This window comes from Rana temporaria, chromosome 1 (genome assembly GCF_905171775.1).
Source record: "Rana temporaria chromosome 1, aRanTem1.1, whole genome shotgun sequence".
NCBI lineage: Eukaryota > Metazoa > Chordata > Amphibia > Anura > Ranidae > Rana > Rana temporaria.
Window position 1 is genome coordinate 469,854,043 of NC_053489.1, and position 27,589 is coordinate 469,881,631.

Here is a 27,589-nt window from a genome sequence, read left to right on the forward strand (position 1 = left end):
TTTACCAGTCCATCATTGCACATTATGCCACGCATTAATGTGAGTATCATTGTGTTATTGCTGTGTAATGCTGTAAACTGGGCCTAAAAGTGAATCTGGCCGTCATTGCACATTATGCCACACAATCATGTATCATTGCGTTACTGCAGTGTGATGTGTGAACTAGCCCTTAAAGTGAACCAGGGCTGTTGATTTTGACATCCCTGATGCGTATACTGGTGTGGAGGTGGAGACACTCCTGTGATATTTGTGTGACTAAAAGTAAACAACCAATACTAACCAGCCATTACAGTACTGCTAGTAATTTGGGTTGCAGAGAGCCCCTGTATTGTACTGAGCTGCTACTTGAAATTCTTAAATATATAAATCATAAAGAAAAGTAACAACAAAGTTCTTTATTTTGTGTTTTTGTGAGTTTTATCTCTCTAAAGCTGGGTTCAGATATCCATGGTGCGTTATGACACAATGGGGATTTGGGAGGAGCGACGTGCTGACATCACCGGGCTACTGTGATCCTAGAAGGACAGGTGAATGTGTATCAGACAGGCGGCTACTTTTTCTACATGCAATTTTATACTGTACTGTTTTAAGTGCAACTATTTATTCTTAATTAAAAGTTTTAATTGTTTTTCCACTATGGCAAGCTTTATGCTTTTTTCTCAGGGAATGTCACTGTATGAGATATCCTGAGGTGGACCTTATGCTATATGTGTTTGGAGGAGGACCGCAATCATTACAGAATCGTGCCTGTAGGCTGTTCGGCAGTTGTGAACATTCCGTGCATGGTGTGGGATTTAAAATCTCTTCACCCTTCTTGGAGGAACAAAGGGGGTAATCCACAAAAGAGATACGACGGCGTATCTACTGATACGCCGTCGTATCCCTGTTTCTATCTTTGGAACTGATCCACAGAATCAGTTTCCAAGAGATAGACAGAAGATCCGACATGTGTAATTGAATTACACTGTCGGATCTTAAGGATGCAATTCTAGGCCGGCCGCTAGGTGGCGAGGCCATTGCAGCCAGCCTAGAATATGCAAATGAACACTTACGGCGATCCACGAACGTTCTGACGGGCCCATCGCGCTAATTCTACGTTGTTTACGTCGAGTTACGCCGTGTAAAAATAGGGCTGAGTCCTATTTGACTAAGCCCTATTAAGTATGGCCGTCGTTCCCGCGTCAAAAATTCAAACTCTACGTCGTTTGCGTAAGACGTCCGTGAATGGCGCTGGACGCCCTTTACGTTACCGTCTAAGCAAATGACGTCGGAGCGACGTCTGTTAGCGCAATGCACGTCGGGTAATTTACCCGACGGAGCATGCGCAGTACGTCTGGCGCGGGAGCGCGCCTAATTTAAATGGGACTCGCCCATTTGAATTGGCCCGCCTTGAGCCGGACGGATTTAAGTTACACCGCCGCAAATTTCCAGGTAAGTGCTTTGTGGATCGGCACCTAACTTGGCAACTTTGCGGCAGTGTAACTTAAATGGAAAAATTTACGTTGCGCTGGCTGGCTGTGGATCTGGCCCAAAGACCTTGGCTGGGTTTAAGCCACAAGTGCTACTGACCTCTTTCCTAAGGGGTCAATTTTAGCTGGTAAGCAAGCATTTATGTCACGGTGGAGATCATGTCACATTGTGGGTGATAGATGGTGTTATTACCATGCGGATGATTCCCCTCTACCACCGTTGGACTGTGTGACTCATTCTATTAACACACTGGTGCAATATCACTTTGTGTCTATCTCACAGCAGAGTTTCTGCTTTTCTTATCAATTGAATATTTTATTTAAAAAAATTCTGAATTGTAGCGCAGTTTTTTTCTCTTTTTCATATCGCGGTATCACATGAGCCAGGCCTGGTTCACAGTCATGCAATTTCAGAAGAGACTTAGGTAACAATGAGTTGCAAGACAATACAAATAACATTGCTTCCAACTGTGTCCATTCCATTCAATGCAGCGCAGCTATGATGTGACTTTTGGGAAGGGTGCTGTGCTACTTTGGTGCGATATAGTGAGATTTTGTGGTCCATAGACTTCAATAGAAACGCATGAAAATTGCATCTACATGCGTTTATGTGATTTTGTGTGCAATTTGTTCTGCCGACACCAGACAGCATCCTAACAGCATTGAGTCTTTCCTGGTGTCAACAGAATTTAAACAAATAAGCTGGCATTGAAAAAAAATAACAGCATGGGGGTCCCCCTCAATCCATACTAGGCCCTTGGGGTCTGGTATGGATTTTAAAGGGGAACCCCACACCAAAATAAAAATCAGTAGAGTCAGTCCGTAAATCCTACTGTAGCTCTGGCCCACTGCTGACAGCTTTGGTAGCTGATGTAAACAAAGCAGTTATTTTAGAATACAGCAGAAATCTGGAAGTAGAATGCTCTTTAGAATAGGTAACATTTATATATACATCGGAAAAGGAATTGTGTTGTAAGTGTAGCGACACCTGTTCAGTAGTTAAATACATTTTTCCCCCAATTTTAACAATATTTTCTATGCATTAAAGTGTATTTCTTTTTATGGAGGCACTTGTGCGTGCTCACTCTACAGCCTCTCTGTCTGCGTCTTACCCCTGCACCCTGTTCCCTCGTCACTGGCTTTGATTGACAGCAATTGCCTCAGTAAAGCCTGTGAGACCAGAATGGGACGGGAGAAAAGAGCTGCAGACGTACACAGGGTTGGTTCAAATGAAAGCTCAAATAAGTAAAAGGGGGGGGGGTGAGGGGGGATACTGATGCCTAAACCTCAATGTTAAAAATTCTTTAGAGCCACTTCAAACTGCTAATAAACAGCTGACTGAAGCAGGGTTTGTGGAGGCAAGCACTACCATTGGGCAAAACTACCCAACAGAATACAATAAACTCTTATGCCGCATACAGACGGTCGTTTTTTGTGATGAAAAAAAAATGACGTTTGAAATGATGAAAAAAAACGACATTTTTGAAACTTCATTTTCAATAAACGATGTAGCATACAAACCATCAATTTGAAAAATGATGAACAAAGTGACGGCACTCTAAAGGGGAAGTCCTATTCGCCTTGAGGCTGCTTTTAGCTGGTTACTTGTTAGTAAAAGATGATTCGTGCTTTTTTTTCTGTTACAGCGTGATGAACGTGCTTACTCCATTATGAATGGTAGTTTTACCTCCCGTCTCAAAACTTGCTTCTGGGCATGTGCGGGTTTAAAAACGTTGTTTTGCCCACACACTATCATTTTCATTGACACAAAAAATGACATTTTGAAAAACGACACAAAAAATTCGAGCATGTTCGAATTTTTTTTTGGTCGTTTTTCTGAAGACATAAAACAACATTTTCCCCACACACTATCATTTTAAATGACGTTTTCAAAAACGTCATTTTTTTTCATCACAAAAAACGACCGTCTGTATGCGGCATTACTGCTTCCACCTTCCATCTTCACAGCTTTTGAAAAAAAAATAAAAAATCCAACACATTTTAAATGGAAAAGCAGATCCAGACTTAAAGCTAAATTATTTAAAGATTCCGTATTTTTAAGAGAACAAGTGCAACTTTATCATGTATAATTAATTTCTCAACAGATTTATATCTTCATAATGCACTGAATAATTTAGGTGGCTCCAAAACACTGCATGCTTTAAAAAGATTAGTCACCCTCCATTATGTTTAAAAAGCAGTGTTCGCTGTGTGCCCAACAGCCATCTCTGGTGCCCACTCCCCTCCAGATGTGTCTGGACTAATTGTGTTTAACTGCAGACATTAGGATGGAAACTTTCTGGAATGGCTACCAATAGCGTACATTATAGAGAACACACTAAACAGATATAGTTAGAGTAAAACATACAATACTCACTTCTGTACCCGCTATTCACAGTTTACATTCCCAGAACCCAGTAACAGTCACTCTTTATGCTTGCACAAGGTGTCAGAATTGAAGTCAATGAGTAATCTCCTATAGCCCAAGCTGAATACAGTGTCTTGAAAACGTATTCATACCCCTTGAAATTTTCCACATTTTGTCACATTACAACCGAAAACGTAAATGTATTTTATTAGACTTTTATGTGATGGACCAATACAAAGTGGCACATAATTGTGAAGTTGAAGGAAAATGATAAATAGTTTTCAATTTTTTTTATAAATATCTAAGTGTGGTGTGCATTTGTATTCAGCCCCCTTTACTCTGATACCCCTAACTAAAATCCAGTGGAACCAAATGCCTTCAGAAGTCACCCAATTAGTAAGAGTCTAGCTGTGTGTAATTTAATCGCAGTAATAAATACAGCTGTTCTGTGAAGCCCTCAGAGGTTTGTTAGAGAACCTTAGTGAACAAACAGCACCATAAAGGCCAAGAAACACACCAGACAGGTCAGGGATAAAGTTGTGGAGAAGTTTAAAGCAGGGTTAGGTTGTTAAATCCCTCATCTGAAAATGGAAAGAGTATGGCACAACTGCAAGCCTACCAAGACATGGCCGTCCACCCAAACTGAGAGGCCGGGCAAAAAGGGCATTATTCAGAGAAGCAGCCAGGAGGCCCATAGTAACTATTGAGAAGCTGCAGGGATCCGCAGCTCAGATGGGAGAATCTGTCCACAGGACAGCTATTACTTGTGCACTCTACAAATCTGGTCTTTATGGAAGAGTGGCAAGAAGAAAGCCATTGTTCAAAGAAAGCCATTAGAAGTCCTGTTTGCAGTTTGCGGGAAGCCATGTGGGGGACACAGCAAACATGGGGAAAAAGGTACTCTGGTCAGATGAGACCAAAATTGGACGTTTTGGCCTAAAAGTAAAATACTATGGGGCAGATCCACATACCTTTACACCTGCGCCGCGTATCGGAGATACGCTACGCCGCCGTCACTTTTCTGACTTTGGTTTGAATCCAGAAAGCTTGCGCGCCGAAAGTTACGGGCGCGTAGTGTATCTCTTGGCGCGTAATTCAAATCGGCGGGGAGGGGGCGTGATTCATTTAAATGAAGCGCGTCCCCGCGCCGAATGAACTGCGCATGCGTCGTTCCGAAATTTCCCGCCGTGCTTTGCGCGAAATGACGTCGCAACAACGTCATTTTTTGAACTTAGACGTGACTTACGTCCATCCCTCTTCACAGACGACTTACGCAAAAAAAAAAATCAAATTTCGACGCGGGAATGACGGCCATACTTTAACATGGCAGGTCTATCTATACGCCGCAAAATAGCAGCTTTAACTATACGCCGGAAAAAGCCGTCTAGAGACGACGTAAGAGAATGCGACGGCCGCGCGTACGTTCGTGGATCGTCGGAAAAAGCTCATTTGCATACCCAACGCGGAAAACGACGCAAACTCCACCCAGCGGACGCCGAAGTATTGCATCTACGATCCGAAGGCGTACGAAGCCGTACGCCTGTCGGATTGAACCCAGATGCTGTTGTATCTTGATTTGAGGATTCAAACTAAAGATACGACGCGGGAAATTTGAAAGTACGCCGGCGTATCAGTAGATACGCCGGCGTACTTGCTCTGTGGATCTGCCCCTATGTGTGGTGGAAAACCAACTTTGCACAGCACCCTGAACACATCATCCCCATCGTGAAACATAGTGGTGGCAGTGTCATGTTGGGGGGATTCTTTTCTTTAGCAGGTTTAGAGAAGCTGGTCCGAGTTGATGGGAAGATGGATGGAGCAAAATACAGGGCAATCTTAGAAGAAATCCTGTTAGACTCTGCAAAAGACTTGAGACTGGGGCGGAGGTTCACCTTCTAGCAGGACAATGACCCTAAACATACAGCCAGAGCTACAATGAAATGGTTTAGATCAATGTATATTGATGTGGTAAAATGGCCCAGTCAAAGTCCAGACCTAAATCTAATTGAGAATCTGTCGGCAAAGCTTGAAAATTGCTGTTCACAGACGCTTTCTATCCAATCTGACAGAGCTTGAACTATTTTGCAAAGAATATTGGGCAATAATTTCACTCTAGATGTGCAAAGCTGGAAGAGAAATACCCCAAAAGACTTGCAGCTGTAATTTCAGCAAAAGGTGGTTCTACAAAGTATTGACTCAGGGGGGCTGAATACAAATGCATGCCACACTTTTCCGATATTTATTTGTAAAATAAATTGAAATCCATTTATCATTTTTCTTCCACATCCCAATTATGTATCACTTTGTGTTGATCTATCACATACAATCCCCATAAAATACATTTTAGTTTTTGGTTGTACCATGACAAAACGTGGAAAATTTTCCAGGGGTGTGAATACTTTTTCAAGGCACTGTAGATGCATGCCTAAAGAACATAGAAGGACATAGCAGGTGTCTTTGAAATGCAGACTAAAAATGCTAAGAATTACTACCAAGCTGTTAATTTTTGCCTGGAGATGGGCTTTACAACAATTGAGAGCCACTCTGTAAAATGAAGGAGCCACACAGAAAGTGCACTGTCAGTGGATTGACTAACTGATAGACTTGCAGTGTAGGAAGGAGCAGCAGAGCACAACCATTGTGTAGCACTGTAAAGCAGAGAGCCCAAGCATGTTATAAGTAAATATGGCTTCTCCCATGTAAAAATGTAATTACAAATTCTATACATAGAAAAAAGGTTTTTAAAAGATTAACACACACTGATTTGAATGTTTATGTCATTTTGCTGCCAACACTTATGTATGTCAGCGACAGAGGGCATAGCAGTACCAACGGATGCTTAGCATTGTTGATTTGTGACATGTCAGTAAAAATGTACTGATGTACTATATATATATATATATATATATATATATATATATATATATATATATAGCTATATATATATATATATATATATATATATATATAGCTATATCTATATATATATATATATATATATAGCTATATCTATAGCTATATAGATATAGCTATATATACATACAGGTCCAACTAAAAAAATCTACTTTTTAGTTCAATTCAAAAGAGTACATTACACACAGATTGATATATTTCAAGCATTTCTTTCCTTTAATTTTGAGGAGTATGGCTTACAGCTAGTGAGAAACCCCAAATTCAGTATCTCAGAAAATTTGAATATTGTAAAAAAAAGTTCAATATTGCAGACCCATGGTGTCACACGCTAATCAGCTAATTAACTCAAAACACCTATAAAGGTTTCCTGAGCCTTTAATAGGTCTGGTTCAGTCTGGTTTAGTAGGTTACACAATCATGGGGAAGACTGCTGACTTGAAAGTTGTCCAGAAGACAGTCATTGACACCCTCCACAAGGAGGTCAAGTCACAAAAGGTCATTGCTAAAGAAACTGGCTGTTATAACCGCAGCCTTGAGAGAATTGTGAAGCAAAGGCCATTTAAGAATTTGGGGGAAAGTGAAATACGGCTGGTGTCAGTGCTTCAAGAACTACAACACAAAGACGTATCCAGGACATGGGCACTGACACTGTTGCATTCCTTGTGTCAAGCCACTCCTGAACCAGAGACAATGTCAGGCCTCGTACACACGACTGTTTTCCTCAACAGAATCCATCAAGAAACTTGGTGGCAGAGCTTTTTTGTCAAGGAAAACGGTCGTGTGTATGTTTTTCATCGAGAAAACTGTCGAGGAACTCGATGAGAAAAAAAGAGAACAAGTTCTCTTTTTCCTCGTCGGGAGTCTCAATTTCCTCGTCGTGTTCCTTGTCTGGCTGGTTTTTCGACGATAAACACATTCGTGTGTATGCATAGAAACCCGCACATGCTCAGAAGGGTGGCGCCAGTGGAATCAATCTTCCCCTTTATATCGCCGTCGTACGTGTTTTATGTCACCACGTTTGAGAACGACGAGATTTTGTCTTGACAGTGTGTACGCAAAGAAAGCTTGTCAAGTTTCTCAACAAGCCTAACAAGAAACTCGTCGAGGAAAACGATGTTTCATTTACGACGAGTTCCTCTGTCGTGTGTACGAGGCCTTAGAAGCATCTTACTTGGGCTAAGGCGAAAAAGGACTGGACTGTTGCTCAGTGGTCAGAAGTCCTATTTTCGGGATGAAAGTAAATTTTGAATTTCATTTGGAAATCAAGGTCCCAGAGTCTGGAGGAAGAGTGGGGAGGCACAGAATCCACGTTTCATGAGGTCCAGTATGAAGTTTCCACAGGCAGTGGTGATTTGGGGAGCCATTTCATCTGCTGGTGTTGGTTCACTGTGTTTTATCAAGTCCAAGTCAATGCAGTCCTCTACCAGGAAATTCTAGAGCACTTCATGTTTCCCTCTGTTGGCCAGCTTTATGGAGATGCTGATTTCATTTTCCAGCAGGACTTGGCACCTGTCCACACTGACACCAATACCTGGTTTAATGATAATGGTATCACTGCGCTTAATTGGTCAGCAAACATGCCTACCCTAAACTCCATAGAGAATCTGTAGGGTATTGTCAAGAGGAAGATGAGACACACCAAACCCAACAATGCAGATGAACTGAAGGCCGCTATCAAAGCAACCTTTGCTTCCATAACACCTCAGCAGTGCCACAGGCTGATCGCTTCCATGCCACGCCGCATTGATGCAGTAATTCATGCAAAAGGAGCCCAAACCAAGTTTTGAGTTCATACTATACTGCACATGGACATACTTTTCAGAAAGCCAACATTTCTGTATTAAAATCCTTTTTTTTTTAATAGTCTTATGTAATATTCTAGTTTTCTGAGATACTGAATTTGGGGTTTTGACTAGTTGTAAGACATAATCATCAAAATTAAAATAAAGAAATTCTTGAAATATATCACCCTGTGTGCAATGAATCACTTTGTATATTGAATTACTGAAATAAATAATCTTTTTAATGATATTCAAATTTTTAGAGATGCACCTATGAATAATAAGAAATATCTTACCCTGGTTTTGGCATCGATCTGTCCTCCACGGTCTAGCAATAACTTCACCATGTTTGTATTTCCTCTTTTAGAAGCCACATGCAAAGGGGTAATCTGATTCTGTGCATCCAGAGAAAAAAAATAGTTTTATCATACCTAGGTCTAAATCAGATTTTACTGCTTTTAATATATTTTCCTAGCTTAAAACATAAAATATATTTGCTTGCAAAGCAAGCTGCCACTGAACATCAAACTAAAGTGACTGAAAACATATATAAATGCTATCTTGCAAAGGTAACTACTTGCCTGCATTGCAGATGATTATTACATATTAATATTTCACATGCAATTATTGTTATATTTTAATGGTAAGATATGATGCTGAATAAGATTTGACTGAATAACAAAAAAATACAGAAAAACTATTTGGCCTAAAAAGATGAACTATCAGAAAGGCATGAATTGTAATAACTTTTCTTACTCTGGCTGTGAAGTCCACAGCAGCACCTCTGTTGAGCAAGAGTGTAGCAACATTGACGTTTCCATAGTGTGCAGAAATATGTAACGGCGTGAAGCCACTCTGTGTAATGAAAGACAATAAAACATTTAAGCAGCGAAACTCAGAAATCATTTCATATTATATAAGGAAGAAATAAGGGGTCTACTAAAATTTTAACAGACAGTAAGATAATAGAAATGTTAGGCAGTAACCAGCCAAATTAATCTGAGCAGGAGTTATGTGGACCAAGTGCAAATTATTTTTCAATGTAAAGGATAAATGAAGGGTATTTAAGCAGAAAAAATAATGGCTAGTAGTATGCATATTAAGAAGCTGCAGCCTTAGGATTCAATCTAACAAAAGATGAGGTTAAATATAAAATCTGAGTTGACACAATGGGGTAAGCAGGGTCCACCAATCGATTGATTTAGTTATATGCATGTTCTGTAGAGTTTTTAAGAATTGTCTACCTTTAAGTATTATACAACGAATATGGAATTATATATGTATGCTTTTATGCTTATGATACAACATTGGATAAATACTTTCAACATAGGGGACCAATAAACCCTCTCTCACGGACATACTAAAATAATTAATTACATACTAAGTAATACAATCATAACCTGTTAATAAGCTAGAAATAAACACTTGATATTTCCAGGTATGGTGTCAACATGTACAATCCCTACTACTTCCCACAAATTCAAATTCAAAAGTTAGATCAAGACAGTAGATTAAATATGATTAGACATAGTATGATAACTACAACAAAGCTTCTGCATTACTTGTACTGTTTTTGCACAGTACAATGACACTTTAAATGTGCTAGGACAAATTCAAAAACTGTGTTTAATCACTATCATTTTCGCCAGGTGTAAAATATAGATAAGGTCACTGACTTTATTAAAAATCCACAAAGTAAATCAGGAATGCATGGTAATCTTCAGATGTACCGTATTTCACACTGCACATCAAGTGCTCATGATAATGTGACATATAGAGGATGATTTACTGTGGGCTGTGCACTTTGCAAAGAGTAGTTGCTCCAGGGCTTAGTAAATGAGGAAAAGCTCTGCTGAATTCCATCATCCAATTATATGCAAGCAAAAAGGCTGTTTTTTAAATTTTCCTTGCACGTGATTGGGTATTCTTTGCAAAGTGAAGCTTTACCTCATTTACTAAGCTCTGGAGCAACTGTACTTGCAGGGTGAAATTGCACTTTGCAAAGTGCACAGTCTATTTGCCTTTAGTAAATCAACCCTATATAGTGTGAACAGCGTCTCTACCATGAATTCCAACTTTTTTTTTTTTGGGGGGGGGGGTTATTAAAGTCTTAACCTAGGCAGCAATACCTGTTTTGTATCCTGATCTATATTCTGAACAAGTTCTGTAAAGCCCCCTACACACTATCAGTTTTCCTGCTGGTTTTCTCTTCAGGTTTACCAAAACCATGTAGTGCAAGGACCTGCCTGATTGCATTCAAATTGAAACGCTTAAGGTTTGACCTCATATTAGATGGTTTTGGAAAACCTAAAGAGAAAACCATCAGGAAAACTGATAGTGTGTATGGGGCTTTAGAGCTGATCAGGCAAAGAGGCACCTGGCCAAGCTACAACTGGTCAATGTGGACCAGTCTTAAATGACAACTATTTCTTCTATGGCATATTGGAAAACGAGTCTTATCTCATTGCTTAAAATATTGCTGATTGAAAGGCTCGGTACTATAATGATATAGGAGATTGTGCGTGCGCTACACCTTGGTCAAGATATTTAGGAAGGTCTTCAGAATTCCACAAAAGCCATGCTGCTCTTAAAACTACTGTACATATTGTACAACTTGTAAAGCCTGTTCGCTATACTACACAGATTTCCAAGTAAGTTTTTGTGTGTTCGGTACTGATTAGCCTTGTTGTGTACACCGTATTTTTATGCCATTGTGTTAAATGTAGTTATTGTGTTAATGAACGCATGACAATGATTGTCTTTTTTTTCTCTTTTTGGTCAGCTAAGGTTATTTGAAATATCAGCATAAGCATGCATACAATGGGCTTAATGTCTGAAATGTTTTTTGGAGTAAATGTGCTCATTTTTTCTAAGAACATTGGAAGATGTGTTCATGGTAGGGTGAAGGAATAGGTAGAAACTGAGCAAAAGGGATACTTTTTATATTAGATATAGATAATATATTAGAATATACTCAGTTGTCTAGGTATCCAGGCTTTTAAACTATATATCACTTGGTAAATCAGTCTTTGCCTTAGTTTTGTCTGCTGTTGTCAGCACTGCAATTGTTTGAATGTGCAGTTTTGCTGCCTGAAAGCGTAGGCTAATGCTGGAATTGACTGGGCGTGTAGAACTTCTGTTCATCCAGCTTCCCTGCAATGCAGCACAGAGCTTTGCTGCCTGGCTTTTAACTATTTCGATTTATACACTAACATACGTCAGCTGTCTATGAAGATTTATGTACTCTTTGTAAAGGTTGTTCAAATAGGATGACAATTCATAAGGTATATATTTTGTACTCAGTAAATGAAGCACAGTATGCAATTCCATACATATATATATATATATATATATATATATATATATATATATATATATATATATATATATATATATATATATACATATACATATATATATATATATATATATATATATATATATATATAAAACCTTTTATCTTCTTTGCTGATGTGAATGGCATGCAAAGATACAGAATACAGAATATGAAAACAAAAATGTTTCCTTATACACCGATTAAAGGAATTGTCCAAAGAACATCATTGAGGATTTAATCAGCTATGTTTTTAATATTAATTAAATATTTAATATTATATTTATATATTTAATATTAATATTAATATTTATATATTAATATATTTAATTAATATTTAATACATATTCATACATGTTCATATACAGGGAGTGCAGAATTATTAGGCAAATGAGTATTTTGACCACATCATCCTCTTTATGCATGTTGTCTTACTCCAAGCTGTATAGGCTCGAAAGCCTACTACCAATTAAGCATATTAGGTAATGTACATCTCTGTAATGAGAAGGTGTGTGGTCTAATGACATCAACACCCTATATCAGGTGTGCAGAATTATTAGTCAACTTCCTTTCCTTTGGCAAAATGGGTCAAAAGAAGGACTTGACAGGCTCAGAAAAGTCAAAAATAGTGAGATATCTTGCAGAGGGATGCAGCACTCTTAAAATTGCAAAGCTTCTGAAGCGTGATCATCGAACAATCAAGCGTTTCATTCAAAATAGTCAACAGGGTCACAAGAACCTTTTAGAAAAACCAAGGCGCAAAATAACTGCCCATGAACTGAGAAAAGTCAAGCGTGCAGCTGCCAAGATGCCACTTGCCACCAGTTTGGCCATATTTCAGAGCTGCAACATCACTGGAGTGCCCAAAAGCACAAGGTGTGCAATACTCAGAGACATGGCCAAGGTAAGAAAGGCTGAAAAACGACGACCACTGAACAAGACACACAAGCTGAAACGTCAAGACTGGGCCAAGAAATATCTCAAGAATGATTTTTCTAAGGTTTTATGGACTGATGAAATGAGAGTGAGTCTTGATGGGCCAGATGGATGGGCCCGTGGCTGGATTGGTAAAGGGCAGAGAGCTCCAGTCCTACTCAGATGCCAGCAAGGTGGAGGTGGAGTACTGGTTTGGGCTGGTATCATCAAAGATGAGCTTGTGGGGCCTTTTCGGGTTGAGGATGGAGTCAAGCTCAACTCCCAGTCCTACTGCCAGTTTCTGGAAGACACCTTCTTCAAGCAGTGGTACAGGAAGAAGTCTGCATCCTTCAAGAAAAACATGATTTTCATGCAGGACAATGCTCCATCACACGCGTCCAAGTACTCCACAGCGTGGCTGGCAAGAAAGGGTATAAAAGAAGAAAAACTAATGACATGGCCTCCTTGTTCACCTGATCTGAACCCCATTGAGAACCTGTGGTCCATCATCAAATGTGAGATTTACAAGGAGGGAAAACAGTACACCTCTCTGAACAGTGTCTGGGAGGCTGCGGTTGCTGCTGCACGCAATGTTGATGGTGAACAGATCAAAACACTGACAGAATCCATGGATGTCAGGCTTTTGAGTGTCCTTGCAAAGAAAGGTGGCTATATTGGTCACTGATTTGTTTTTGTTTTGTTTTTGAATGTCAGAAATGTATATTTGTGAATGTTCAGATGTTATATTGGTTTCACTGGTAAAAATAAATAATTGAAATGGGTATATATATTTTTTTTGTTAAGTTGCCTAATATTCTGCACAGTAATAGTCACCTGCACACACAGATATCCCCCTAAAATAGCTAAAACTAAAAACAAACTAAAAACTACTTCCAAAAATATTCAGCTTTGATATTAATGAGTTTTTTGGGTTCATTGAGAACATGTTTGTTGTTCAATAATAAAATGAATCCTCAAAAATACAACTTGCCTAATAATTCTGCACTACCTGTATATGAATAATAAAAAGTTAACCTCACTTTCCTGCTCTTCCATCACTAATAATACTATAGTATTCTACCATACAAGCATATGGCACTTTTTGTTGAGTGCTACTGTTGCTAACACATGTTTAGACACACTCCATTTTTCAGAGGTTCTGCAGAGAGCAAGGGTATGTCAGAGTGGTGGGGCGGAGGGGATATTGTAACCCAGGGTTGCAGATATGTGCATCTGGTGTGGAAGGCCATTGTTAAATTTACAGCATCTACTTTCACCATATTTTGCTAAAGTAAAACCATTAACCACTTAAGACCCGGACCTTTAGGCAGCTAAAGGACCGGGACAGTTTTTGTGATTCGGCACTGCGTCGCTTTAACTGACAATTGCGCGGTCGTGCTACGTGCCTCCCAAACAAAATTGGCATCCTTTTTTCCCCACAAATAGAGCTTTCTTTTGGTGGTATTTGATCACCTCTGCGGTTTTTATTTTTTGCGCTATAAACAAAAATAGAGCGACAATTTTGAAAAAAATTCAATATATTTTACTTTGTGCTATAATAAATATCCCCCAAAAATATCTAAAAAAACATTTTTTTCCTCAGTTTAGGCCGATACGTATTCTTCTACCTATTTTTGGTAAAAAAAATCGCAATAAGCATTTATCGGTTGGTTTGCGCAGAAATTTATAGCGTTTACAAAATAGGGGATAGTTTTATTGCATTTTTATTAATTATGATTTTTTTACTACTAATGGCGGCGATCAGCGACATTATGGCGGACACTTCGGACAATTTTGACACATTTTTGGATCATTGTCATTTTCACAGCAAAAAATGCATTTAAAATGCAATGTTTACGTTGAAAATGCTAATTGCAGTTTGGGAGTTAACCACAAGTCTGTTTCTAACTGTAGGGGGGTGTGGCAGTAGGTGTGACATCATCGATTGTGATTCCCTATATAAGGGAACACACGATCGATCACAGCGCCACAGTGAACGGGGAAGCTGTGTTTACACACAGCTCTCCCCGTTCTTCAGCTCCGGGGACCGATTGCGGGACTCCAGCGGCGATCGGGTCCGCGAGCCCTGCGGCCGTGGTCACGGAGCTTCGGACTGGGTCGCGTGCACGTGCCTGCGGCGCGCGCGACCCCACGGCTGGGCTTAAAGGGCAACGTACATATACGTTGATGTGCCCAGCCGTGCCATTCTGCCGACGTAAATCGGCGTGAAGGGGTCCTTAAGTGGTTAAATGCATGTTTTCTATGGTCCTGGTCACACATTTGTATGATGGAACGTGCTAAAACACATACACTATATTGTCAAAAGTTTTGAGAAAGCTGCCTTTACACGCACATTAATGCCACCCTTTGCATCTACAGTGCATTGAAAAGTATTCATACCATTTGAAATGTTACCAAAAACGTAAATATATTTTATTGGGATTTTATGTGATAGACAAACACAAAGTGGCACATAATTATGAAGTGCAATGAAAATGATAAATGGTTTTCAATTTTTTTTTACAAATAAATATGTGAATTTTTATCAATAGTCAATACTTTGTAGAACCACCTTTCTCTGCAATTATAGCTGCAAGTCTTTTTGGGATATGTCTCTACCAGCTTTACACATCTAGAGAGGAGCTATTTTGCAAAGAAGAATGGGCAAAAATGTCAAACCTCTGTCAGATTGGATGGAGAGCATCTGTAAGCTGCAATTTTCAAGTCTTGCTACAGATTCTCAATTGGATTTAGGTCTGGACTTTCGAATGGGCCATTCAAGCACATAAATATCTTTGATCTAAACCATTCCATTGTAGCTCTGGCTGTATATTTAGGGCCGTTGTCCTGCTGGAAAGTGGACCTCTGCCCCAATCTCAAGTCTTCTGCAGACTCTAATGCCGCGTACACACGATCATAAATTCTGACAAGAAAAACGTGGATTTTTTTCCGACTGAATTTTGGCTCAAACTTGTCTTGCATACACATGGTCACACAAAATTCCCATTGACAAGAATGCGGTGACGTACCACACTACGACGAGCCGAGAAAAATTAAGTTCAATGCTTTCGAGCATGTGTTGACTTGATTCCAAGTGTTTTTTTGTGCGTTGGAATTGCATACAGACGATCAGAATTTCCGACAAGAACTTTTCCCATCTGAAAATTTAAGAGCCATCTTTCAAATTTTTTCTGTTGGAAATTCCGACAGAAAAAGTCAGATGGGGCCTACACACGGTCGGAATTTCCAACCAAAAGCTCACATCAAACTTTTCTTGTCGAAAATTCCGATCATAACAGGTTTTCTTTTAAGATAGGCTTTATATTGGCTATATATTTGGCTCTATCCATCTTCCCATCAATTCTGACCAGCTTCCTGTCCCTGCTGAAGGAAAGCATTCCTACAACATGATGCTGCCACTTCTGAAGGCAATTGGTTCCACTAGATTTTAGTTAGGGGTATCAGGCCTTGTACAGACGAGCGAGCATGTCCGATGAAAACGGTCCATGGACCGTTTTCATCGGACATGTCCGCTCGGAGATTTTGGTCTGATGGTTGTACACACCATCAAACCAAAATCCCCGCGGACAGACAGCGCGGTGACGTGGCGGTGACGTTGATGCCGCCACGTCCGCAAACCCGGAAGTTCAATGCTTCCACGCATGCGTCGAATCACTTTGACGCCATGCGCGGGTTCTCGGGCCAGCGGACATGTCCGATGAGTCGTACTGATCATCGGACATGTCCGACGGACAAGCTTCCAGCGGACAAGTTTCTTAGCATGCTAAGAAACTTTTGTCCGCTGGAAACCTGTCCGCTAGGCCAGAAAATTGTCCGGTCGGCCCTACACACGACCGAACCTGTCCGCGGAAACTGGTCCGTGGACCAGTTTCAGCAGACATGTTCGGTCGTGTGTACGAGGCCTCAGAGTAAAGGGGGCTGAATACAAATGCACACCACACATTTCAGATATGTATTTGTAAAAAATTTGTAAAACCATTTATCATTTTCCCTTCACTTCACAATTATGTACTTTGTGTTGTTCTATCACATAAAATACCAACAAACTATATTTATGTAATTGGTTGTAACAGGACAAAATGTGGAACATTTCAATGGGTATGAATGCTTTTTCAAGGCACTGTTTAACAGCTTCAACTCTCCTGGGAAGGCTGTCCACGAGGTTTCGGAGTGTGTCTATGGGAATGTTTGACCATACTTCCAGAAGCGCATTTGTGAGGTCAGGCACTGATGTTGGGCGAGAAGGCCTTCCTCACAGTCTCTGCTCTAATTCATCCCAAAAGTGTTCTATCGGGTTGAGATCAGGACTCTGTGCAGGCCAGTCAAGTTCCTTCACCCCATACTTGCTCATCCATGTCTTTATGGTCCTTGTGGTACTTATGGTGTGGGGTTGGTTTTCAGGGGTTGGGCTTGGCCCCTTAGTTAAAGGGAACTCTTAGGGTGTAAGCATACCAAAATATTTTGAACAATTTAGCGCTCCCAACATTGTGGGAACAGTTTCCAACATCAGTGCCTGACCACACAAATGCGCTTATGGAATAATGGTCAAACATTCCCATAGACACACTACTTATCCTTGTGGAGAGCCTTCCCAGATGAGTTGAAGCTGTTATAGCTCCAAAGGGTGGATCAACTCAATATTGAACCCTACACACTAAGACTGGGATGCCATTAAAGTTCATGTGAGTGTAAAGACAGGCATCCCAATACTTTTGACAATATTAATGGCAATATTATTGATACAGCCACTTGGCATCTGTGAACAGATGCAATGCCAATAAAATAATAATGTGCAGCAAAAATACATATCAGAAATAAACAAAATTCAAAAATGTAAAGCATATATTTAAGGAAAAGTCCACGCTCCTAAGAAATACCTCCAATCACCAACGTGACAAGAAATGATGTGTCCTTAATCTTCATACCAAAGAAATCTTTGTAACACACGTGCACTCCTAGTGATGAAGTCAAACCCCCAGACATAAGACGGAGCCCAGCCAATGACATTACTACGCAGGCATATTGGAACTGATGGGTGGTGAGATTGGTACAACATCTTTACCATTACACAATGTGCAAATGTTGTTAATAGCTGTTATGTGGTGCTTTTCCTTTTGTAAGTGTAGTAGTAATGTTTTTTATGGAGTTTTAATAAATACAGTGGGCGCTATTTGTTTCCTCAATTCTTTTCATACACACAATATGTTTGTGAGCTGTTTATGAATTTGAGAGGTACCAGGACTTGGCGTCTACATTTTCATACTAGTCCCTGATGTGGGTGGATTTAAGCTATTTTTTACCTCAATGCATGCAAATAGGTCTATGGAGGAGGTTAGCAGACTGTATTCACACAAGGTGGCGTACACGGGTGTAACAGAGATTTCTTTGGTGTGAAGATAAAGGCACATAATTTTTTTGTCACATTAGTGATTAGAGCTATATCTTGGAAATTAGACTTTTATATACTGTATTTATTGGTGTATAACACTCACTTTTTCACCCTGCAAATCGGTTGCAAATAGTGTGTGTGAGTTATATGCTGATACTGCAATTTGGGCTGCCTTGGAGAGAACGGGGAGGGGATTACATACAAGGAGAATCTCCTGTTTTCTTAGCGGCCTCTGTAATAGGAAGTCCCGTCTCCCTTGGGCCAGCATTGGACCAGTGTTCTGTCTATCATAGAAGCCGGTTCAGGAGGTGGGACTTTGTATTAAAGAGGCCGCCGAATAAGCAGGAGATTCTCGCTGTATGTAATCTGACGGCGCTCATCCCGCCCCCTCTCTGAGATGGGCATTGATGATCAGGCTGAATTCATGGCAATGGGGAGGCTGCAGATTGGCATTAATCAAGCTGCATTCATGGACAATTGTGAGGCAACAGATGGGCATTGATCAAGCTGCATTGTTGGACAATTATGAGGCTACGGATGGGTCTTGATCAAGCTGCATTGATGGGCAATTGTGAAGCTGTAGATTGGCATTGATCAAGCTGCATTGATGGGCACTGACCCTTATTTTGCTTCAAAGTTCTTTATTTAAAATGTAAGTATTTTTTTTCCTGAAACTTCCCTTTTTTTAAAATGAAGGTGTGTGTTATACGCCTGTGCGTGTTATATGCCGATAAATATGGTATATACTTTCAAATTTAGCATTTTGTTTATTTTTGATATGTAATTGTGCTGCACTTCATTGTTTTTTTGGTTCACGTTAGGCAGTGTGGGGTAAACATTCTCACAGTGTTCAGCGGGCAACTTGTTTTTACACACTGGGATGCATACACATACACTGAGCTAAATTATAAACGCAACAATTTTGTGTTTGCCCCTGTTTATCATGAGCTGAACTCAAATGATCAGGTTGTTGATTTTGGCCTGTGGAATGTTGGTCCATTCCTCTTCAAAGGCTGGGTAAAGTTGCTGGATATTGGCAGGAACAATCCAGAACATCCCAAACATGCTCAATGGGTGACAGGTCCGGTGAGTATGCTGGCCATGCAAGACTGGGATGTTTTAAGCTTCCAGGAATTGTGTACAGATCCTTACAACATGGGACTGTCAACTGTGCATTATCATGCTGCAACATGAGGTGATGGTCGTGGATGAATGGCACAACATGAACCTTTACAAACCCTTTAAGTTTCTTGCATTTTTAAGCCCATAGAAAAGTTAATGCATTAAAACATGCTGAAAAAGCGTGACAACACATGTGATAAACACTCTTCAATGTACCCCAATAAGACAATGAACATGGAAATGGACAGGGGTGAACCTAGCCTAAGAAAAAAAACACTAAATTGATTATCTATAGGTTATTGCTTATGTAAGGTATAAAATCTACTATGTAAAACACATTATTTGAGAACCTTTGTAAGGCCTTTGAACTTAATGGTGGGCCCTGCAAACCCAAATGTGATGTGACAGCCGACACAAACATCTTCAATCGGTAGCAAATGCCAAATTGTAGAAATTAGCAAATGTTAAGAGATCACAATGAAAATACTCTGTTATCTTGGGTCCATGTCTTTAGTATGGAGACCCATGGCCTTCTGCCTTTAAATTAAAGCGGTTCTCCACCCTAAAGTGAAGTCCCGCTGATCGGAACCCTCCCCCCCTCCGGTGTCACATTTAAAGACAGGTATTTGCACCCGCTTCCGGCCCGGCATTCACGGGCAAAAGACGGGCATTGCGTCACATCCCGTCACCCCCCCCCCCTGTTGTGTGCTGGGAACACTCGGCTCCCAGCACACAGCGGGAGCCAATCGGCGGGCGCGGCGTGACTCCCGCATGTACCGTAGGGAACCGGGCAGTGAAGCCGCAGCGCTTCACTTCCTGGTTCCCTTAGCGTGGATGGAGGGGGGAGCAGCAGGGTGACGAGCGATCGCTCGTCATCTGCTGCGGACGGCGCTGGACTCCAGGACAGGTAAGTATTATTAAAAGTCAGCAGCTGCAGTATTTGTAGCTGCTGGCTTTTAATATTTTTTTTGGCGGAACATCCGCTTTAAGGTATATTCCATACCTAAATGTACCATCTAATAAGTAAGTGTGGAATACCCCAAATCCTTGTAAATCCATCATTTGATTACCCAATGTGCTTCATGGCTCATTCCAAACCCGATTAGCAATTAGTCGTAGTTAGTACTACGGTTACCCAAAGTGTCCCACCTAATCCTTGGTTCAGGTCTTAAATATAATGTTCAGTTCTTCTGAGAAATGCTTGTTTTCTGTGTCACCCACTCTCTCCTCCCTCAATTCTCCCACCATCCTTCTGTCACACTGAACATACATTCAGGAATAACTGACTCTGTCATCATCAAAGCTCATTACAAATAAAACATTACTTCTGCAGGAAGTATATTTTTTAACAGCACTTTGCAGAGAAAACATAAATGAAAATATAATACTCAAGCACAAAATAATTGTAAGCAATTATTGCTGGAATAGATGCATGCAATGAGAAAGAACAGATTGTGTATATACCTCTGTCGTCCTATTCACCATCATCTGAAGTAGCATGATTTGGAAAAAGAGCAAAGGTTAGTGCCACTTGTATTACTGTTTTATATTATTATCAGTGCTGCTAATGACTCCCGACAGTGTTGTTAAAGTTGGAAATGTTCCTATCCACTATGTAACTGGACACACTTTTTATGCCCCATCATTCTGTCAAACCTCACATTAACCCTTTCCTCACAGCTGCCTTATTATTCCTATAGAGAAAGGACTGAAGGGGACTGAATGTCACTGAAGAATTTAGTAAAAATCATGTCAAGCTTAAAGTGTTGCTAAACCCAGGACCCTGCATTCACTATATCTGGTCTCCCACAGTAAACAGGACATGAAAGTCCAATTGTTTTAGTAAATATAAACTGCTAAATACCTTTTCTCATCAGCAGTATATAGCAGTTACGTGACTTCTATCAGTGTCTGGTTAAAGCTTGTAAGAGGAGTTTTCATTCTCCTTTAACCATCTGTCTGGACAGTGCTGATTGGCCCTGTGCTGATCACATGCACCCTCCCAAGAAAAAAAAAAAGCTCTAGCAATACACACCAAACTAATGAAAAAAGGGGGAGATAATTGCGCTAAACTCTATTGTGCACTTGTGTCAAATTGTGACCAAATGTGTGCAATTAACGAGCAAATCTACACTGGAGGTGTAGAATTGTCCTATAGAACCAGGGGATCCAGTCACCTGTTCCCACTGGACACTGATGAATGTGAACCCAGTAGTCAATGATGCTGGGATGTGTCAATCTTGACTGCAATTTGACAGAGTCAAGGGGCTGTGACTACCAGACCCTCTCAGGCAGTGACTATTTTAGGCCCAAAACAGTGCAGTGATGTACCATATATCTTAAATAATAATATTATAGAAATAATATACACAAAAGTTCCAAGAGCCGTATTGGCAATGTTGGCTGAGATTAATCACAAAATTAATATTCTGTAGAAAAGTCCATACAGTCCAAATTTGGAAATTAGATAATTAATAAGTCCATATGGTTGTAAACACCCGTGAAATTCCAGAAACTGAAAACCAATTGTGAATCCACCACCAGTTGTGCAGGCTGCTTACCAGAACTTCAGGTCCTGCCGGACCACTATCAACTTATGTCTTAACCCAGTTTATTTATGGCAGTAGTGTATCCTCCACTTGCACCGAAGCCAAGCCGTATCCAGCGAAGGGTATAGAAAACAAGACAGAGCTCCACATGGCATAAAATCCGGGTGATTTATTTTAAAATAACATAATATGAATAACAACTCACATTTTGTAGATAAAAAAACAGCAATTGGCCTGTAACGCCGGCCGGACGTATGCAGGAACAACAGCCACTCGCTTGGAGAGATGAGGGGGATGGCGTCCACACGTCACTCACTCCACCCGACGCGTTTCGTGACAAGATCACTTCTTCTCGGGGTAGCCCGAGAAGAAGTGATCTTGTCACGAAACGCGTCGGGTGGAGTGAGTGACGTGTGGACGCCATCCCCCTCATCTCTCCAAGCGAGTGGCTGTTGTTCCTGCATACGTCCGGCCGGCGTTACAGGCCAATTGCTGTTTTTTTATCTACAAAATGTGAGTTGTTATTCATATTATGTTATTTTAAAATAAATCACCCGGATTTTATGCCATGTGGAGCTCTGTCTTGTTTTCTATACCCTTCGCTGGATACGGCTTGGCTTCGGTGCAAGTGGAGGATACACTACTGCCATAAATAAACTGGGTTAAGACATAAGTTGATAGTGGTCCGGCAGGACCTGAAGTTCTGGTAAGCAGCCTGCACAACTGGTGGTGGATTCACAATTGGTTTTCAGTTTCTGGAATTTCACGGGTGTTTACAACCATATGGACTTATTAATTATCTAATTTCCAAATTTGGACTGTATGGACTTTTCTACAGAATATTAATTTTGTGATTAATCTCAGCCAACATTGCCAATACGGCTCTTGGAACTTTTGTGTATATTATTTCTATAATATTATTATTTAAGATATATGGTACATCACTGCACTGTTTTGGGCCTAAAATAGTCACTGCCTGAGAGGGTCTGGTAGTCACAGCCCCTTGACTCTGTCAAATTGCAGTCAAGATTGACACATCCCAGCATCATTGACTACTGGGTTCACATTCATCAGTGTCCAGTGGGAACAGGTGACTGGATCCCCTGGTTCTATAGGACAATTCTACACCTCCAGTGTAGATTTGCTCGTTAATTGCACACATTTGGTCACAATTTGACACAAGTGCACAATAGAGTTTAGCGCAATTATCTCCCCCTTTTTTCACTTGTTCATAATTTGCTTATACACAATTTAATTGCTGCTTATCAATCTCAACCTTTCATCTTAGCGCAGTTGTTCCCAACATTTTTTTTCACACACCAAACTAAGCATGTGCAGCCTGACTCCTAATGTTCTGTTCTATCACGAGATGGATTGGAGTCAGTTAAAGAAGAGGAGGATCAGAGAAGACAGGATCACACAGCCTTTATACACAATGCAGAGGATTAACCCCTTAGGTTCTACAGTGAGTATAACAAGCATGCTTTAATGCATATACAGACTGATTTTACTGTTGTGGGTTTAGTAACATCTTAATCTTTATTGACCTTTATCAGTTTTCTCTTGCATATAACGTTTCAGCTGTTTTCACTAGCAGTTTTTCTGAACAGCTGTTGAATTATATACTTTTCATAGGTAACATGGCTACTGGAGTTGAAGAAGCTTACATTACTTTATAAATGTTGCTCTTGAATGGCTCATTGTCTGAACACTGGGACTATTGGTAACATTTAGATTATACATTATACAATGTGCACAATAAGCACAAAGATGAGATTATCCTAAAGCCTAATATTCTCTCACAAACCTTAAGAAAGTCAGTTTTCTTTTGTACCATTATTAATAAATACTTGTTGCTTTGCTGCTAGAAAAGTGTTGGTTACCTTAGACTGAACATCAGCATTGTGGTCATTCTGAAGTAAGAGAGCGGCAGATTTTGTATCATCCTTCCTGGCAGCAATGTGGAGAGCAGGCAGTCTAACTTTCCCTTTAGTGTCATTCTCCAGGAGGATTGCTACCACCATATTATGTCCTTGCTGCAGTGCCACTGCCAGTGGAGTAAAGCCATCCTGATAATACAAAAAGGTAAAGAGTCTTATGTATTGCTGTCTTGCTAAAATTAAATGAGACACGAACAACTAGCGCCCAGAAGCGATTCAGTTCGCATGCGCCGCGCTTTATAAGTTTTTCATTCATTCATTCATTCATTCAAATGGACATTTCCTGCACATTTATATGTACATGATGTTATATCTTATAGATGACTTGGGTGTTTCCTATATTTAAAAGCCCATGGATTTGTAGCTCAGATGATATTTGGTCTACGTAATGGCATTTATGTTGGTCACAAAGAGTAGTTCATATTTGGAAACAACTTATCTTCAATAACAACCCATCAGTACTGTGAACCTTCAGCAGTCTTGACTGCCTATTGCAATATTGTCCAGTAATATTGATATAGCAGTTCTGCTTCTGACTTAATTCTCTTCTACATACCGTATTTTTCTCACCATAAGATGCACTTTTTCCTCCCCAAAAAATAGGGGAAAGTGTCCCTGCGTCTTATGGAGTGAATACTGCACAGGCTCCGCCCCCCCCCATCGTTGCCGCCATGTCAGAATACAGACACTCGGCTTCTCTGTGTAAGAGAGAGAGGACAGGATGTGAGATGTAAGGCAGGGGCATTCCAAGTGGAGAGGGGGAGGCGGACTGCCCCAGGTGCCAAAACATGGGGGGTGTCAGCGGCGTTTCTATAATGGTGCGCTCCGCACCCAGGTGAGTTGACACCCGCAAGATGTGACACCATCCTGCAAGTGACAAGAGCCCTGGTTGGCTTTTTGTTTTCAGCTGGAACACCCCCGGCGCTGTGGTCTGGTCCAGTATCACTTCCTGCCTCTCTCCACTGGCCACTGCTGCTGCTGCAAAATATGTCCTCAGTCCTCCTTCTTAGCAGCTGCCTGGGTGTATCTGATGCTGAGAGATAGCCAGAGGAGATGTGCGCTGAGGTGAGCTGGTGATAAGGGGGATGGGAGGTGTGGGCTGGCATGGTATCCACTGTCTATCACCTGAGCTGTTGTGATAGAAGAGGTTGAAGGGGTGTTTGTGTCTGCCCTGCCACCCTGAGCTGATCTGGGAAGGGGGGGAGGTTGCTGTGTGTCCACCACCCAGGTATAGTGTAGCTGAGCTGATTTGATAGGGGAGCTGGTATTACTGTGTCCACCACATACCTATAGTAGTAATATAATATTAAATATTTTAGTACATCATTTGGTTCAGAATATTTTTTTTCTTGTTTTCCTCCTCTAAAACCTTGGTGCGTCTTATGGTCAGGTGCGTCTTATGGAGCGAAAAATACGGTAACTCATATTCTAGAGTTGAAGAAAACACATGTGCAACTTCTGAGCCTCTATCTGAACTTTAGTAACCTAGTTGGTAGTCGTGCTTCATGTCTCAGTACCATTACCCAAAAATCTTCCACCCGCTCATATATGTTAATATGCTGTACGCATCATGAACTCCTGGGAACTTGCCTGGGTAAAATGTATAAGAAACAAAAGTCTAGTGTTGAAAAAATGTAATCTGGCAAAATAGACTTTTATCTTGAGAAGGTTTCTTTGATATTATCCTCTGCAGTCAGATAATGAAACAGTCCCATTATTGATTTAGATGAGGAAATCTAATGCTTAGTGGAATGTCATTTACCACTTCTTGTAAATTTAATAAAATTAAAGTTTCCATTTTGTTTTGAGTTATTTCTAATTAGTGATGGCTATTACCCTGCATGTGAGAACTTGATGCTCAGACTTAAACCACTAAATGCTGTTTTTTTTTAATTCATTTTGTTACTGAAGACATCTTCCTATGACTGCTAGAGAATTAACCATTTGTAAGCATGTTATTATTCAAGAGGCTATCTGGAACCATCTTCCCAAGACTAAGTACCAGAATGTTAAGTCATCACAGAATACTCCCTAAGTACAACTACAAGAAAGCAGTCACAGGCTTCCAACAATGTGCTACCAGGATTGTAGGACAATAATGGTCCTCAGACATTTGACCTATGACTTTGTATAAAAAAAGAGAATGGAACAAGCTTAAATGCTCCAGCTTCTGCTGCTGCTATAATGTTCAGATGACCATTTTTTCCATCTCTTTATTGAATATAAAGTACATACAATATTTCAATCACAGTCAAATAGCCTGTACCGGCCCAATTTATACAAAATTACTTAATTTTCCGGTTTTAATAAAACCCGTCCCTAAACCTACCCCCACCCCCCATCCTACCCACCCTCTTCTCTCCGACCAACCATCTCATGTCATGTCTCCCTTTACCTATCCTCCTTCCTGCTCTATACCATCCTTTCTTTAAATCTCTGTGTCTGCATATATTTTAGCCAGTCTTGCCATTTCAGTTTGAACCCCCGTTCTCCTCCCTCCCCAATAAACCTTAGATGTTCCGTATAATAAATATTATTTATTTTACATAACCAATTCCTCACCGTAGGGCTCTTGGGATCCTTCCACTGTCTGGGAATCAAACTTTTCGCTGCGTTTAGGAAATGGGGAAGTAGGGTTCTCATGTACTGTTTGATAGGCATTTTGGCCCTGTGAAACAGGCATACCCACTGCTCCTCTGGTATTTTAATTCCAGTAATTTCTTCTATTACTAATATCACTTTGTTCCAATATGTTTTAATTTTTGGTCATGACCACCATAAGTGCGACATAGTTTCCGGTTCCGAACAACCCCTCCAACAAAGTTTAGAGGTTTCCCTTTGATAGTGATGTGCTATGTCCGAGGTTATATACCAGCGTGCAAGGCATTTGTAATTCATTTCTATCAAACTACAGTTGGTTGATGTGGTATGTGTCAGCTTTAGTATTTTCCCAACATCTATCTCAGTTTTACCTGTTCCCAACTCCTCTTCCCATTTTTTAATATACAGTGGTGGCCCCAGTATTTTTAGGCCGATCAAAATTGTATAAATCGGGGAGATCCCTCCCTTTCCGTCTGCCGCTGAGCACAAGCGCTCTAGTGGAAGCAGATTACCCTCCGGCCTAATCGGATAAGGGAGGGATTCTACAAAGTGTTTCAGCTGTGCATACCGCCACCTGTTTAAGTCAAATACTTCAATATGCAGGTAAAGGACCAGGCCCCTTTTTGCGATTCGGCACTGCGTCGATTTAACTGAAAATTGCGGCGTCGTGCGACGTGGCTCCCAAATAAAATTGGCGTCCTTTTTTCCCCACAAATAGAGATTCCTTTTGGTGGTATTTGATATCACCTCTGCGGTTTTTATTTTTAGTGCCATAAACAAAAATAGAGCGAAATTTTTGAAAAAAAAATCCACATTTTTAACTTTTTGCTATAATAAATATCCCGAAAAAATATATAAATTTTTTTTTTCCTCAGTTTAGGCCGATTCGTATTCTTCTACCTATTTTTGGTAAAAAAAATCGCAATAAGCATTTAACGATTGGTTTGCGCAAAATTTATAGCGTTTACAAAATAGGGGATAGTTTTATGGCATTTTTATTAATAATTTATTTTTTTACTACTAATGGCGGCGATCAGCGTTTTTTTTTTTTAATGACTGCGACATTTTGGCGGACACATCGGACAATTTTGACACATTTTTGGGACCATTGTCTTTTCACAGCAAAAAGTGCTATAAAAATGCATTGATTATTATGAAAATGACTATTGCAGTTTAGGAGTTAACCA

The 27,589-nt window shown here is 40.3% G+C and overlaps 1 protein-coding gene across 32 annotated transcripts in view; it reads right to left on the minus strand.

Moving 5' to 3' along the window:
• The window catches only part of ANK2 (ankyrin 2), a 711,894-nt gene that overhangs the window by 180,915 nt on the left and 503,390 nt on the right, over positions 1–27,589 (minus strand). For 28 of the 32 annotated variants that reach the window (XM_040328781.1, XM_040328751.1, XM_040328698.1 and 25 more), the window contains exons 6-9: positions 23,745–23,930; positions 20,777–20,800; positions 9,288–9,386; positions 8,828–8,926 (exon numbers count right to left, since the gene is read on the minus strand). In XM_040328781.1, coding sequence (XP_040184715.1) covers positions 8,828–8,926; positions 9,288–9,386; positions 20,777–20,800; positions 23,745–23,930 — 408 coding nt within the window. The remainder of the gene's footprint in view (positions 1–8,827; positions 8,927–9,287; positions 9,387–20,776; positions 20,801–23,744; positions 23,931–27,589) is intronic. The other 4 variants (XM_040328844.1, XM_040328730.1, XM_040328906.1 and 1 more) reach the window with 1 other exon arrangement.